Source organism: Xenopus laevis, chromosome 3L (genome assembly GCF_017654675.1).
Source record: "Xenopus laevis strain J_2021 chromosome 3L, Xenopus_laevis_v10.1, whole genome shotgun sequence".
Classification (NCBI taxonomy): domain Eukaryota; kingdom Metazoa; phylum Chordata; class Amphibia; order Anura; family Pipidae; genus Xenopus; species Xenopus laevis.
The window spans coordinates 28,993,687-29,011,414 of record NC_054375.1 but is presented as its reverse complement, the minus strand read 5'-3'; the positions used below and the strand labels follow the sequence as shown (position 1 = coordinate 29,011,414).

The window sequence follows — 17,728 nt, the reverse complement described above, 5'->3', positions numbered from 1 at the left end:
TGTAAATAATCATAGTGCCTATGTTTTACTTTATAGGTGCCCAGCACTTAAGTTCAAATGTGGTCGGTTGATGTGCTCCCAGCCATTTGTTCATTTGGAGGTAATGTTGTATCCTTAAATATGTGTAAAGTTGGTCAGTTGGTAATTTATGTTTCATTTGGAGATTGGAGAAGGTTTTCAATCCTTCCTGTTCATATAAATCTCCTGTTTTTGAAATGTCCGTTTTTTGCCATTTCTCCAAGTTTAAGTCTTGTATAACCTCCTCCAAGGTGTTTAATGGTATTAGGGCATTTAATGGGATAGTTAGGTTGTGGTTTGTCCTGGTTGCATACCAGGTTAGTAGTGTTGCTTTAACTGACAGGGGCAAGTGATCCATTTTTGTTTGATGGAGTCTCCCCATAGTCCAGATATAAGATTTCCCAGTGTGGCCAAAAAGAGTCTTGTATTTCATAAATCCTTGTGAAATTCTCGGTTTCTTATGGTTCCAGATGAATGCTAGTAGTAATCTTTGGATTTGTTGGGGGTTGTATAATGGGTATGGTAGAGTCCTAAATTTGTATAGAATTTTTGGCAAGATCGGCATCTTCACAGCATTGATTCTGCCTAACTAAGACACATATGTGGTTTTCCATGTTTGTAGAGTTTTTTGGGTGTCTTTGAGCATTGTTGCAAAGTTCTGCTGGTAGGGATTGTTAGGGTCTGCTGTTATTTTTGTACCCAGGTAGCTAATTACTGTTGACTGCCAGTCTAAATCACACTTATTTTTCAGTGTATCAATGTCCAAAGCATGCATACAGATCGGCATAGCTTGTGTTTTAGCAAAGTTAAGTTTATAGTATGACAGAGCGCCAAAAAGTCCAATCAAGTCAAACATTTCCCGTAAAGCAACTTCAGGGTTAGTTATTGTCAAGGCAATATCATCTGCAAACAGTAGTATTTCATGCTCTTGAGGTCTTATGGTTATGCCTCCAATCTTTTGTGAGTTCCTTATAGCGTAGGCCAGTGGTTCTATGCTTAAAATGTAGATAAGAGGCAAAAGGGGGCACCCCTGCCTAGTCCCATTCATTAGGGAAAAAGGGTTTGAAAGAAAGCCATTTACTTGTGCTATTGGGTCAGAATAAAGGGACAAAATAGCAGTTATCAGCGTTGGAGGAAATCTGAATGAATCGAAGACTAGCTTAAGATACAACCAGTTCACCCGGTCAAACGCCTTTTACAGCGTCTAATGCGAATACAAGAGAGGGTGTGTTATCCTTATGGAGTTGTTGTATGAGGGTAATAAGCCATCTGGTGTGGTCATGCAGTTGGCGGCCTTTTACAAATCATGTTTAGTTGTTATTGATTATCTGTGGCAGTACTGTCTGGATTTGATTTGCTGGTACAGATGCATTTATCTTTAAGTCTCCATTTAGTAAGGATATCGGCGGATAATTTGGGCATTAAGTACTGTCTTTCCCTGGTTTAGGTATCGCCGAGATATAGGATTTCAGCATTTCCTGGGGGGGGGGGGAATTTCCCAGTATTTGCCCCTGCATTTAGGGCTCTGGTGATATAAGGGGTCAATAGTATGGCAAAGACCTTATAGTATCTGTTTGTATCGCCGTCAGGACCATGAGCTTTGTTCTTAGGCATGCTCTTTATCACATTTCTAACCTCTTCTGCCATAATTGGGCTACTTAAAGTAGAAGTTACTATGGGTGAAAACCTGGTAGCTGGAAGTGCTCTAGACACCTACGTATATCTGCTTCTTTAGGGGTATTAATAGTGGGGTTTGGGGTTATCTTTCAAATGATACAAGTCGCTATAAAATTCAGCAAATATATCCGCTATATCGTTTGGGTTCATTTTATATTCTTGAGAGGTTGTTTGTATTTTCTCTATTCTATGTTGCATGGTTTGCAGTATTAACATTTTTTTTTTTTTTTTTTAAGGATGGATGTTGCTCTTGCTCTGTTGACCATAACATAGTGGATGCTCTTAAGCTTTATAAGTTGGTTGTGACACTTGCTCAAAATATGAAGGTTTGCTTCCTTAAGTCTATTTAGTTGGTCGATTATATCGGGCGAAGGTATAATGCGTTTCTGTTGCTCCAGTTCATCTATTTTAATTAGCAGTTGCTCTTGTTTTGTTCTAGCTAGTTTGGCTTTATGTGTTGCTATACTGATCAGTTGTCCCCTTATCACTGCCTTATGGCCACACCAGAGGTTAAGATTAGCTACGTCAGGGCTATCGTTAAGGTTGAAAAAATCTGTAATACTTGTTTTCAGTTCCCTTGCACATTTTTATCTGAGAGAAGGGTGTCATTTAGTCTCCACGGTGGTGTTGTGGTGAATTGGTGTTCCTCCTGTAGTGTGAACGCAACTACTGAGTGCTCTGTCCATGTCGTGCTTTTTTATCGTACAGTTGGAAATTTGAGTGTTTGGGGATGAGTTAAAAATAAGTATTCTAGTATACGATTTGTGATGGGCTGAATAATAGGTAAAATCTTTCATTTTAGGGTTATGGACTCTCCATATATCATATAGGTTGTATTGTGCCAAAAGTTTAGTGAAACTCATGGATTTCTTGATTACTAGTTTGCGGTACTGTGGGGGTAGTAGGTTGGCCTGTGGAATTCTATCCATATCTGGGTCTAATATATAGTTAAAATCTCCACCTATAATGACCGTACCTTGTTGGAGTTTTTGGACTTGGTCAAGAAAAGGTTTTGGTTGGTATATTGTTTTTGATTTACTTTGCAAATTACAATCAGACACCTACCTTTAGGGTCAGCCCAATGTTGTACACTTGTTATAGATAAAGATCATTTAGCTAGGATGGCTTCACCTCTTTTTTTGTTGTTGATGTAGCTGCAGCTATCATTTTGTAATGTTTATTTTCTATTGAACTTTGATCTTTTGTTCGAAAAAGCGTTTCTTTATTCCAGACGAGGTCTGCATTCTCCTTTCTACATTCTGTTAATGCTAGTAAGCATTTGCGAGGGGTGTTTAGGCCCCTCGCATTAATACTAAAACATTTTAGCCCCATTTTTGGTTCATTACTCTGCTGTAGTGTATACATTCGGCTGATCCCATAGCAGTTATAGCCAGTAAAACATCACTTATCCTGCCAGTCTCCTGAGTAGAGGGAAAAGTTAGAGTGAATAGAAATAGGTAAACACAATTACAGTAAACATAACATATGTACAATTTGGCCACCTTTTTGGGCCGTTCTCTCTTTGCATACATGCCTTATTCGTCAGACAGTCTAGCAATCAGAGGAAAAGATATCAGAGGGTGATTGGATCTGTTGTTAAGATCACAGTTGACTTTGTTCCGGTGCCTGGGAGGTCAATCTGGGAGTATATGACCCAGGGCTAGGGATTTAGTAGTGATAGAGCGGTAGAGTATTTTAGGTCTTGGCTGTACTCCACTCTCCTTCTATGTGCAGATTACCCTGCGCTTGGTAGGATTTGTGTTGTACTTTGACTGGGATATTCCATAGTTTTAGTGCTGCTTTCCCTTCCACTGCATTGGAGATAATTGTTGTAGTGTTTTGCCACTGGACTATTAGTTTGGTTGGATACCCCCACTTGTATGGTATCTCTTTCTGGCGTAGTGCTTGTGTAATCAATGCGAGTTCGCGCCTCCTTGCCATAGTTGCCGCCGAAAAAACTTTATCATATGGCTGTGGAATGGTTTTTTGCAGTCTGGTGAAACGCATCAGGTCCTCTTTTATATGGTAGAAGTGGATTCTGAGGATTACATCCCTGGGTGCTCCGCTTGGTGCACTCTTAGGCTTAGGGATTCTGTGAATCCGATCTATAATGAGGTGATCTGTAGGGGTTTCTGGGAGGACCTTTAGTATAAGGTCTTGTGCATATTGGCATAGCTGTGCCTGCAGAACCCTGAGCCATAAACATTGTTTATCCTGGTTAATTAGTAAAGTATGGGCACTCTTGGTCTACAGGCAGGTTAACTGGATCCTGATAAAATGGCCCTATTTCGATTGTGTGTTTGAATGGTTCAAGGAAACTAGATGGTCTAGGGCAGACTGATGTGAATGATTATGTACATTCTCCATAAGGCTTTGTATACATGCATTGGTGCTATAAATGAAAGATAAAAAAAATAATACTGAATACTAACCCCCATTTCTGCTGGGATTTATATTTACATGAAGAGGGAGAGAAATCCAAGATGTACATGTATCAACCAAGGCATAAGAATAGGGTGCCATGCCAGATTTTATCAAATTATTTTAAATTAAAAAAAGCACGACCAAACTCCTATGTTAAAGGAATAGGGTGCCATGCCAGATTGTATCGAATTATTTTAAATTAAAAAAAGCACGACCAAACTTCCATGCCAGATTTTGCCTTATTTATTAATAAAATAACTCAAGTAAATAGGATCAGGAAAAAAGCCAGATAAAATTTACCAAAAAACCAATTTTTCCCCCAAAAAAGTTGGATTTTTGGGCTAAACCCACCGATAACTTCTACTTGGGATAGGTGCCTCTCCCATTGAGTTATACATGACCTCGACAGGTCTGAGATGGCAGATTTTCAAATGCAGGCTTTTTGCAGCACCGGGGTATAATAAATCTTAAAAAAAATGTAGTTTCTTTTTCCTCTAAGAATCGCGTTTTCTAGTAAAAAAAAGTAAAATTTTTAGAGAATTTACTAATCGGACTAAATAACCTGCTTAATGTTCCCCTGAGTGTTAACTTCCGTATTATAATACAAGGCTTCGACCACTGAATATACCTAAAGTTTGCAACTGGGTCTTCAGGACAAAACACGTTTCTATTTCAGCCTTTATTGCATAGGCTTTCCAGTCCCAACATCTGCTGATACAGTGTGCATCCAACAGGCTGGCAGAGATTTGTAAAATGCCACAATTTTCCATGGCTGTTACCAGCAGGAAGCCGGGAATGAATGGTTAACAGCATTAATCAAATCATCATCATCTGTAAAAATAAATGTGGAACACCTTCCATATTCCGCAATTTTATTTATTTTACAAATCGCACCTAATATTGCTTCAAAACACAGATGTGCAACATGATTGCTCTAAATCTCATTCAGCATCGGATGATCGGTAACACGAAGTATTGTCCATTTGTTTTAATAGTGTAGACATGTAATAGCTATGGTAAAACCTCAAATAGGTTATGGAATTTTTGAGAAATTCCGCGCCATTAATATAAGGACCAATTACCAATTATAATGCATGCCAGAGAAGGCCCACTGCTGTGTGCTGCTATAGAAAACGCTGCCTCTGCTTACCCTATTCAGAATAAATCTGTAGAATAAAAGGTGGTTTGTTCTCTGCTGTAAAACACCATCGCTTTTTGGCTCCCCCTCCCCCACTTGCTGGAAAGCTGGAGATTGAGCTCACCCATTAAGCTACACAAACTAAGGTCTATAGCCGTGATTTGTCAAGAAGTCGAAAAATATGTTAAAGTAACTACAGAGCAAGCTTTTTTATGCAATAATATGCAATTAACCGTTTTCTTAAAATTCATCCTGAAACCCAAGAAAAAAAAATTTATTAATGAAGCTAACAATTCTTAATGTAACTGGATAAAGAACATGCAATAAGCTCAGGCACACAGAGTACCACTGGATAATGGACATGCAGTGACTTGAGGCACAGTCAGTAACACAAGGTTAAAGGCATGCAGCTGCTGAAAGACACAGGAGGCGTACCATTGGATGCTGAGGTAGCACCGAGTACAGGTTTGTATGCAGCACAGTCAGGTTCAGGTATGGGACCTGTTATCCAGAATGCTCAGGATCATCTGGATAATGGATCATCAGTCTATTGAAACCCCAATACTCAAATTATCGAGTTTTCAGCTGGAAAAAAAAACTTGAATCCCTCAAATTGTTTGAGTTTGCCAGCAAAGCCCTCCAAAATAAACTGGAACATCATGATGGCTCTTCAACATCTTTAAATCATTCAAGGGACCCCTGCCATTGACTTCGCACATGACCTTGACAGGTTTTAGACGGTGGATTTTCAGATTCGAGCTAGAGTCAGAATATAATAAATCTTGAAAAATTCGAGTTTTTTTTAAACCTGAAAATGTGAGTTTTGACCAAAAAAACAAAACAAAACTTTTTGTGGAAAACTCAACTCGAACTTAAATAAATCTGCGCCTATATGTTGGACCTGAGGGGGCTGATTTGGCCTCTGTTTACATGGAATGCCAGAATCCCATTCCAGACCTCTGTGCTGCATTGCTTGTAGTGTACAACATGCCTCCCAGGGGCCAAAATTGGGCTATTTTCTTAACTACATCAGTGCTTCAAATATAAAAAAATACTTAAACATTCTATCGTGCTTATTAAACAAAACATTGTAAACTAAACTCTAAACCCTTAGAAACAGAGGGGACAAGGAAAAAGGAGAATTTCCCTTCTTCGTGGATTTTGGTGTAAAAAAAAACAACACATGATAGAGAAGATAGTAATAAATTAAAGGTAACCCCCAATCCCAAGTAGTTTAGTCATTTTATCTATTATGATCTGGTTATGGAAATAGCCCAGTTTGGCCTCTGGGGCAATCTTTTTTGTACTTATATGACAAGAGGGACCTTTTGCTATATCAAGAGCTATTTATATTAGTGCAACCACCTTGGCAGATTTTTTTTCTTAATTAATCGGGGGTTGTTTCTTAGTAAAGCAGCAGGGCTCATTTACAAGCAAACGTGCAAGTGTGCCCAAGCTCCGATGGATGCGAGTGTGTGCGCGGATGGAGTGTGTGTGTGAATTGACACAATTCATTTAAATGAACAGTTCAGTGTAGATATAAAAACTGGCTAAATAGATAGGCTGTGCAAAATAGAAATTGATTCTAATATAGTTAGTTAGGCAAAAATGCAATGTATAAAGACTGGAGTGACTGGATGTTTAACATAATAGCCAGAACACTATTTCCTGCTTTTCAGCTCTCTGAGCTAGTCAGTGACTTTAATGGGGGCCGCATGGGACATAACTGTTCAGTGAGTTTGCAATTGATCCTTAGCATGCAGCTTAGATTCAAAACAACGGTTATGACCCATGTGCCCCCCCACAAGTTACTGCCTGGTGACCAATCAGTGGAAACCAAGAAAGCTGAAAAGCAGGAAGCACTGTTGTGGCTATTGTTAGACATCCATTCACTCCAGCCTTTATACATAACATTTTTGGCTAACTATATTAGAAACATTTTTTATTTTGCACAGTCTACCCATTTACCCAGTTTTTTATTTTTACACTGAACAATTCCTTTAAGGTACTTAAGGTTCCAAACACTCTGCATATATTTCTGCATTGTTGCACTGAGCACCCATTCATTCGATAGGAAAACCATGCGCTAGGGAATGTACAAAAGCGGAGTGTACTTCTAATGCTATAAGTGCAACCTTTTATTTCAATAAAATTTGTACCATTAATTTTATGCCATGGGAGTGCGTCCTCCTGTTTTTTTGTTGTGCCGTGCTTCAACCATGCTGGAACTGTGATGAAAAAAAACTAGATTGCCTTTTGCACAGTCCATTTGAATACGTAAATGACATTTACAGTTCCTCATATTGATAGAAATACACATTTTTTCTATTTAAAAAAAAAATGATTTTAAACCACAGATATTTATAGCTGTAAATGAGTCGATGACAACCATTTGAAATGGTCGCGTAACGCAGTCACCAGAAACACACAGCTGCCTGCTACATCAGCTCCGCAGGATCTTTTTTATATATGAAAACTAGAAATTGTGCAGACAGGAAAAGTATTGTCATGTCGAATTTTTATTGTTATTTCGCAAGGTTTAGAAGACGACGGAAACAGAGCAACGCAAACTCCAAGTGTCTCTCATCACACTTTGCTCAGACAAGCCTTGGAGGAATTGCAGTTTTTTCCCTGCCCTAACAGTTTGTACAATGGCTGGAAAAATGTAATCCTTAAGATAATTCCTTCCTTTCCACGGACATGGTTGGCAGACACATTTAACATTTTCAAGAAAATAAAGTTGTAATGTTCATAAAAATCCCCAAGAACAATAGTTACGCCGGCTTTTGGCTCCAGGGCTCGCAAACAATAACCATGAGACTGCCATTATATATTGACTGGCGTATGGGTAGAGTCAGCTTAGTTTGAATGATATCGTCTATAAGACTGGCATCTACAAGGAACTAGTACAGGTATGGGATTCGTTATTCAAAAACCAGTTATCCAGAAAGCTTAGCATTACGGTTAGGCCATCTCCCATAGACAACAGTTTAATCAAATAATTCACATTTTAAAAAAATGATTTCCTTTTTCTCTGTAATAATACAACAGAACATTATACTTAATCCCAAATAAGATATAATTAACCCTTATTTGAAGCAAAACTAGCCTATTGGGTTTATTTAAAGGGCACCAATCATAACTAAAATCATTTACCAAGTAAATACACTATTTGAAAGTTCAAGAAATCCGATTTTTAAAACAGTTATAATATAGTATTCTATATAATATAAATCATCAGCTTACTATACCCTTATCTCCACTGCAGTTCTAGCTGAGGCAGGTATCTTCCTCCTACCTATATCTTCCCAGCCAACTGTAGCTCTGAAATCTCGCACATACTCGGTTGAAATTCCTTGGTTGCTTATCAGGGCTTTAGCACACGGGCAGATTCAGGGAGATTTAGTAGCCTGGCGAGGCAACTTTGGGCGACTTCGGAAATCAAAGCGCCACGAGTGCATTGCTGCAGGCTATTTTTCTTTTTAGCAGGCGGAAGGCAGTTGGGGGAGATTGTCGTCTCGAAGAAGAGGCGATTAAATCTCCCCGAATCTGCCCGTGTGCTAAAGCCCTCAACCCTTCAAAGCTATTTTCAAATGAGCCAAGCCTCTGTGTTAACTGCTGTTCAGTAGTGCTGCCACCTTCTGGAAGTTAGTGTGTGCCCTTCATTTTCATAATAACATCACCAGCAGGGGACAAGGGAAATCTTGTGATACTTCTAGTGGATTAGTTTACTAAAGCTAGGCATTCTGGGTAGAATACTCAAGGCAGTGCTACAAACTGAGCATGCTCCTGAAATTTGCATGTTATAGTCTCTGTTATAATCTCAGTATGGACTCCCTCAGTGAAAGAACCCATTTGACAAAATAAAGGATTTTTTAAAACCTGCAGTTTTTTTTTTTTCAAAAAGTATATGTAGTTTGAATAAACATGTTTAGGTTATACTGGCCAGATTGTTAATAGGTGTTTGATTTTGGCTGTGGTAGGTGCCCTTTTATGTTTAAATATTTTTTTAATGGAGAAAAAAAAGTTATCCGCAAAAACCCCAGGTGCCAAGCATTTTGGATTACAGGTCCCATACCAGTACAATTAAACTTGTGCATTATCAGATGTCTAAGACTGTCTCACCAGATTTGGCGAGTCCCACAAATAATACAGGTATGGGACCTATTATGCAGAATGCTTGGGACCCGGGGCTTTCCGGACAACGGATCTTTCCCTAATTTGGATCTTCATACCTTAAGTCTACTAGAAATTCATTTAAACATTAAATAGACCCAATAGGCTGGTTTTGCTTCCAATAAGGATTAATTATATATTAGTTTGGATTAACAAATTACTGGTTTATTATTACAGAGAAAAAGAAAATCATTTTTGTAAATTTGGGTAATTTGGATCAAATGGAGTCTATGCAAGACAATCTTAATTCGGACCATTCTGGATATCGGGTTTCCAGATAATAGATCCCCCACCTGTAACAGCTTGGGACATAACTCTACTTTATCCGATGAGATACAATTTGCTACAAGACAAGTCTTTTGTATCACAAATTCCATGTTCAAATATAAGAAACAGAGATAATTCATGAATCTAAAATGATTAAAAACGACAGTACACCAATAAGGAAGAATGCTGGTAGATATCTTTTAAAGATATAATACATTTAAAATGGTGGGATTCCCCTTCCTTTTGGTTACAAGAATATTTGCAAGCTTGGGAATTGTTATTGGGGCGATTAGGACCCTTGCTCACTTGGATAGAGGTGAGGGCTCAGCAACATATGAACCTTGCTTTGTACAGATTAGGTCATCAGCTGACCCACACCAGTCCAATCCATCTTTCCCTGTATTTGCCCATATTGAACTAAAACCCATCCGGTATTCCTAACCGTGACATAGTAGATGAGGTTGAATAAAAGAAATGACAGCAAGTTAAACCGCTTTATCTATGAGTGAGACCTGTCTAACTGCTAGTTGATTTGCTCAGAAGGGGGGAATTCCTTCTTGACTCCAAGAAGGTGTAAGACGCGCCAGGAGATAGGTTCAGCCTCTTACCTCCCATCCCCTCTCTCCTCGAATGGCGGTTCGCATGCACGCACTTCCGGGTTCCTGCTCTAGTGACGCTGGCGTCCGACGCCGAGCGTCTTGATGCCTGCGTCGTGAAATTTGCATTTTTGGCGCCAAAGACAGCTTGAAAGGCCAGACCACCATTTTGTGGATGCCCAAGCTGGTCCCAGTTTTATTGTTCCTGCCGAAGCGTTGTTTGTGATTTTGGATTCCTGGTTTTTGACTTCTGCTCGACTTTTGACTACGATTTCGGGCCGCCTGCCTTGAACCTTTCGTCTGACTTCTTCTCTACAACTCTGCTGGTACCTCGCTTACAGTTTTGTAAGCAAAAGGTGCTGTGCATCAGTAAGGTTACAGAACAAGGTTCCTGATAACGTGGTATTTTAGATGGCAGTTGTACCAATCTCTGGATCAATAATTACTAAGAGTTTATTTCAGTAAACCTGTATTTTTCACTTTATAAAAAGATGCCCAACCCTTTCTTGAACTTATCTATGTATCTGCCAATTCAAGGAAAGAATTCAACAAATTCACAACTCTCACGGTAGCACCGCCTGGGGGTATCAAGTAAGTGAATACAATCACAGGGGGGAACTAACTTTTGGCACCCCCTCCTCTCCCAGTGATTTTGCCTCTCTTTCTCCCTTAGGGTATCACTAAAAATAAACAGCACCATATTATACAGCCATAAAGCATGAAGACTATAAATGGAATATGGATGGTCTTTGATACAGTGTTACGGTATAAGAAAATTCACCTGGTTAAAGGATTTGAATTTGTATTCTTTGTAGATGGCATCTTTTGTACCGACTTCAGTCCATCCCAGTGCCTGGAGCTCTTGGAGACCCTGTGTTCTTTCTTCTGGTGTCAGGAAGTAAGCCTCAGATGTCTGCAGAATAATCACAATCAAAAGAATGTTGGTAATCAATTATATATTGGTGGAGTGAAAATGGGCTTCCAACCCAAACAATAAGGAGGAGCATTGCCCTGCAGTTGGAATTGACTTTATGGCATTAACCCAGTCAGTATGGAGGAACCTTGCTTGTAAAAACCATAGTAAATGGCACAGGAATTCAGGGGGAAGGGTTCCTAAACTGTCGGGCTTGAATTGGGACCAAGCTTGAAGAGCAACTAGGGTGATATTAAGGCTTCAATGCTTTATAAAGCAACCACATAAATAATAATATACATTTTCATTGCTTTTGCAAGAACGTTCCATTTAGGAAATCTGTACATATGGTTATAAAGGTACGGGACATATTATTTAGAATGTTTGGAACCTGTGGTTTTCCAGATAAGGGATCTTTCTGTAATTTGGGTCTCCATAACTTAAGTCTACTTAAAATATTTTAAATATTAAATAAACACAATAGGATTGTATTGCCTCCAATAAGGATGAAGCGTATCTTAGTTAGGATCAAGTACAGGTATGGGATCCGGAATGGCCGTCTCCCATATACTCCATTTTATGCAAATAATCAAAATTTTTTAAAAATGGTTTCCTTTTTCTCTGTAATATTAAAACATTACCTTGTACTTGATCCCAACTAAGATATAATTAATCATTATTGGAAGCAAAACCAGCATATTGTGTTTATTTAATGTTTACATGATTTTCTAGTAGACTTAAAAGGAGTTGTTCACCTTTGAGTTAACTTTTACAGTATATGATGTAGAGAGGGATATTCTGGGATAATTTGCAATTGGTTTTCATTTTCTATTATTTGTTATTATTTTATTACTGATCCTTCTATTCAGCCCCTCTCCTATTCATATTCCAGTCTCTTATTCAAATCGAAGCATAGTTGCTAGATAATTTGGATTCTAGTTACCAGATTTATTAAGAGGGTTTTCACCTTCAAGTTAACTTTTAGCATGATGTAGAGAGTGATACTCTGAGACGATGTGCAATTCGTTTTTATTATTCATGTTTTTTTAGTTATTTAGCTATTTATTCAGCAGCTTTCCAGTTTGCAATTTCAGCCATCATGTGGCTAAGGTCCAAATTACCCTAGCAACCATGCATTGATTTGAATAAGAGACTGGAATATGAATAGGAGAGGGCCTGAATAGAAAGATGAGCAATAAAAAGTAGCAATAACGATAATTTTGTAGCCTTACGGAGCACCTGTTTTTAGATGGGATCAGTAAACCCCATTTGAAAACTGAAAAGAGACAGAAGAATAATTCAAAAACTTTTTTTTAAAAAATTAAAAATGAAGACCAATTGAAAAGTTTCTTAGACTTAGGTATGAAGATCCAAATTACAGAAAAATCCCTTATCCAGAGAGCCCCTGGTCTCAAGCATTCTAGACAACTGGTTCCATACCTGCACAGGGTATAAACTATACTGTTAGATGTACATGCAGGAATATAGACCACCTGCCCAATCATTACATTTTATCTTACACAATCATGGAAAATTGCACGTTATGTTGTTGTTTGTGTATAGTTTTCCATCCAATAACATCTGTCACAGTTTTCTATCCCCACATGTTTTTTTCAGCTTCTGATAGGCTTCCTTCCAGTGGCGTTGGTTTGGGCAAACACTCTCTCTTAAATACTGGCGGGGGAGGATTTAGCCCTCAAATGGAAACTAAGGTTCTGGATACACTGACTTCAAGTAATGCTACTATGCAGAGAAGTAAAAGACTTTTAATACTATGACCAGAGGTAAACAAGTTAGGGACCACCGTGTTCAATTTTATGATCATAACTTTGTAACAAAAAAACCCTGTTTTGTAAACACATGCACTTGCATATATACTGAATTACTTTATAAATACCAGAGCCCGTTATTAGGCGACCGTAAGTGACGTAATTCATTGCGCCACCATCAGGGACGCCAAGGGAAGGCTATTTAAAGCCTGAAGCAACGCAGCATCACCACTTATGCCCATGAGGAAGCCATAGTTTTGGCGAAACGCGTAGGGCAGGTGGCATAGGTGGACGGTGGGGGACTAGCTCCCATTTGCTCCCCACGTAGACAGGTAGAAATTTGTGTTGCGTGGGGTACTACTTGGAAGGGAGGGCTCTGGGGTCCGTCTCTAACCCTAACTTCGTCTGGTCATGTTGTGACCCTCTAACTGTATAGGCTTACCACTTTAAATAACTACCAATGGTCCACCTAATGCTTGTCATTCTATTTTAATTGTATGTTTTTTAGGGAAACTGGTCCCACACATCCTCTTGATATAAGGAGGAGTGAGTATGTTTTCATGTTGGTGTGCTGTGTGGACATTTGCCCATTGTGTTTTTTGGTTCTAGGCTTTTTAATGGTCCTAATAAAAGTTATTTTAATGGTAACCCCACTCTCTAAACATTCACTTTGTGTCCTAGCAACTCGGCAATAATAATAAAGTGAGAAGGCCTTAATAACCTTATATCAATTTAAATGCAAGCTGGAAAGATGCTATTTAGGCATGAACTGATGACTTTTTAAAGATTGCCTATAACTTTAATTTTATGTTCACACTACTATGTCTTATTTAAAACTGTCTGATTTACATGAGTGTTCCTTCATAGAACACAACTGCTTCATATTCCGCAGTGCAACTCTAGGGTCTTATTGGTTGCTATGGGTCACTGTACCAGGGCAAAACGTGTTCCCCATATGGGTTGCAATTTGCTGTGCACTTTCTAAAGGATACATCACTAGACATCCATTATCAAAATCAACCCCAATGCTGCTTGTAAAGGGGCCGTTGTAATTACTTTTGACCACTAGATGGTGCCATGACTCAACAAATCATATCCTTAACAAAAAATGGCTACATTTAATGAAAGATCTTTAGTGTACACTTAGTGCCAGATTTATTAAGGTTAAAATGGCAAATTCACATTCTCACATTTTTTTTGGTGTCAAAACTCGCAAATTCAAATTTTAAGCACCAATTCTAATGTAAATTCGAATGTGAGATTTATCACATCTCGACCATAGAAACAGTTGCAATTCGAATATTCGCCACAGAAAATCTGCCGAGTTCATGTACAAGTCAATGGCAGAGGTCTGTTTGAATAAGTTCATTGCCTTCCTGACATTCAAGTTTTTTTTTTTTGGAGGAACACTTGATTCAAATTTGATTCTAATTTTCGGGTCGGGACTATTTGATCCAATATTAGACTTTTTTTTTATAAATAACCTCACCTTCGTGTTGTGAGTACATTCGAATTCCATTAGATAAAAAAAAAAAAAATCCCATATATTCCACCTTTATTGGAAAAAGGAAAAAAAATAACTCTTTTCAATTAAAATAATCCCCAAACTCTTCAGACACCCAAGGGATTTTGAAACAATTTTGCAATTAAGAAAAAAAAAAAACATAAGCAAAGACATTGCTATGATATATATGAAAAAAAGTTTGATTTCTGGTGTCTGCATCTGTTTAAACAGGGTGGTTCACTTTTAAATTAACGTTTAGTATGATGTACAGAATGATATTCTGAGACAGTTTGCAATTGTTTTTTTTATTATATGTGGTTTTTGAGTTATTTAGCTTTTTATTCAGCAGCTGTCCAGGTGGCAGTTTTAGCAATCTGGTAGCTAGGGTCCAAATTACCCTAGCAACCATGCATTGATTTGAACAAGAGACTGGAATATAAATAGGAGAGGGCCTGAATAGAAAGAGGAGTAATAAAATGTAGCAATAACCATACATTTGTATTCTTACAGAGCACTTGCTATTTAGATGGAGTCAGTGACCCACATTTGAAAGCCGGAAAAAAAATAAAAAATGAAGGCCAATTTAAAAGGTTGCTTAGAGTTGGACATTCTATAACCTACTTAAGGTCCCCATAGACGCAAAGATTTCTCTTGCCGAACGACCTATTTTAGCGAAGTCCGACCAATCTTCCAAAATTATTGTGCGGTTAGTGGGATTCGAACATCTTACGATTTTTCGGCCGACATCTGTCAGGAAATTGATCGGCCAGGTTAAAAAATCTTTGTTGGTCCCAGTGCAATCTATCTATGTTTGCAGGGCCAAGCAGGCAGCTCCCCTTTGTTTTCCTGTCAAATTGGTCTTTTTAGTTGATGGACAATTCATACAATTGTACGATTGTTCTGAGATAAACGTGGTCTCACAATGACGATCAGATCTTTTCAAAATCTCAACATCTATGGCCACCTTAAAAGTTAACTTAAAGGGCACCTGTTGAGTTAAAATGTTATCCCCAACCAAAGGTGAGGGCTAATAGAGCACTCATTCCGGTTGGGGATAACAGTAGATTTTTAAAAAAAAAAAAAGCCCCCTACCAATGTTACGCTGCCCGCACGGGGAGGGAGCTCCCGGGGCAAGCAGCCATGTTGTGTCACTCACATGCAAATAACTCGAATGTGACGTCGAATGTGGCACATTTTCATTATGCGCATGCGAGTGACCAGACATGGCTGCTCGCACCGGGAGTTCCCCCGCCGTGCGGGTAGCGTAGCGCTGGCCGGGGTCATTTTTTAAAAAAAAAAACAAAAAAAAACCTACTGTTATCCCCAACCGGAATGCAGGCTCTATTAGCCCTCACCTTTGGTTGGGGATAACATTTTTACCCAACAGGTGCCCTTTAAAGGTGAACCACCCCTTCACAGACCAACTTAAGAGTTAGAAAGTAATAATAAGTTACATGACAAATTTGCAGTGTTAAGTTAAGTCCGAGAATTGCTTTATTCAAATTGCATAGCTCAGTGACGTTTAATCGGTTACAGCACCTGGGCATAAATTGTGCCTTTTATTACACACAGGGTGGTACAGCTGATATTTCATTTTTATAGTCCCCACGAAAATAAACTAAAATATAGCGCTTTCTCCGATAAGAACAATATCAGTCCTGCAGCAGGTCTGGTGGGTAAGCGAGCAGGTAGTGGGTCATTAGCAGGGGTGTAACTAGGAAGCAGGGGGCCCATGAGGTATAGGGGCCACACAAGGCCCTAATTCATATACAATTTCAATTTATATTGGGAGAAACAGGTCAACCTGTAGACATTTTGGGGGCCTGGAAATGAATCTGCTGTGGGGGCCAATATTATGTTACGGTTACGTGCCTGGTTGTTAGTCAGGGTGCAAATCAAGTACATGTCTCAGCTGAAGAGATTACAAGTCAGGGAGGGTAGAGAGTATAGACACTCCAACATGCTGCAGGGCAGGGAGCCAGTCCAGTTAATTAGACCCATTTAGAATGAAATGCAGCAAAATTGCAGCTACAATGCACTCAGTATGAAAGGGCAAATTATAAATGAACTGGCATTTTTTTGCGTCAGTTTGCAGGAGAATGTTAAACCTACAATGAGTCAGCTGCACACAAGAAAGGGTCGGTGACCCTCATGATATCAGGAAGACTCAAGCTCTCCCTGCTCCTTAGCTCTCAGCATGGGCCTGGCTTATGAGCTGACGTCTGAACAGCTGAGGGAGGGCTGAGGAGGGACGTAGGGCTGAGCTCCGTAGCACGAATTTGTTCCCACAACTCACCATCTTGGAAAGCACTCTGCTGCAGCTAACGGGGATTAGTGCTCTGCTGCCGCCGCCTCTCAGCCTGGATAGAAACAGGAAACTGCCCATTTCACGCCTCCCCGCAAGCTGACTGACTGATTGACGCACCTCTCACTCACGAGAATGACTCCCTGAGCTGCTGTCATGCACCTGCACGTGGGACCTTCCTCTGAGCCTCTCCCCCGGCATAAACAAACACCTACTTCCTGCTGGGGAGGGACTTCCGTCTGTGTCTTATATGGTTAATACTTAGTGGCCGGTTTTATATCATTTTGGTTTGAAAAATTATATGTCAGGCCTTGGTTTGTGTCTTTCCCAATAAGCAAGCAGAATGTGTACACGTGGGTGTGTCAGGGTACACGACAGGTAAACATTTGGGGCTAGTTATCATTGTGTGTAAAACATTGGAGCAATCATCACTGTGACGTTGCCCATAGCAACCAATCAGATATTTGCTTTTGTTCCATAACTCATTGTTCCATAACTAATTGGTGAACTTCAATTGCTGATTGGTTGCTATGGGCAACATGTTTCTCTCCAGTGTTTGTACACATGATGATAAATAGGGGTTTCATAGGCTATGTGGCTGCTGCAGTAGTTTAGCTAGACATTACCAGGCTCCTTTTATGGCCGCCCTCTAAACTTATGGCTCCCCAGCTGTCACAGCATCTGCTTTCCACTGTTTCCCTTGGATCTGACTTTTTGCTTATTTCCAGGCATGCAAATACTATCCAGGCAACGCCTGCTTTCCACAGCAAAATCTCAAGAGTACATACAGTACTTATAGCACATTACTGTTTAAAGCGATATCGACAAATCCCTATAAAACATATACATACACAATCCTTCCATAGGCTGAAGTCCTGTTTTCATTCGTAATTAGCCTATGGAAGGATTGTGTCACCCCCAGTTAGGGTTGCCACCTTTTC

The 17,728-nt window shown here is 39.3% G+C and overlaps 1 protein-coding gene across 1 annotated transcript in view; it reads right to left on the bottom strand.

The window, feature by feature from the left end:
• The window catches only part of pcbd2.L (pterin-4 alpha-carbinolamine dehydratase/dimerization cofactor of hepatocyte nuclear factor 1 alpha (TCF1) 2 L homeolog), an 86,753-nt gene extending 69,835 nt beyond the window's left edge, over positions 1–16,918 (bottom strand). Inside the window, exons 1-2 of the mRNA NM_001091216.1 lie at positions 16,779–16,918; positions 11,078–11,209 (exon numbers count right to left, since the gene is read on the bottom strand). Of these exons, the coding sequence (NP_001084685.2) occupies positions 11,078–11,209; positions 16,779–16,868 (222 nt within the window). The 5' untranslated portion in view covers positions 16,869–16,918. The remainder of the gene's footprint in view (positions 1–11,077; positions 11,210–16,778) is intronic.
• Between the last annotated feature and the right edge of the window lie 810 nt (positions 16,919–17,728).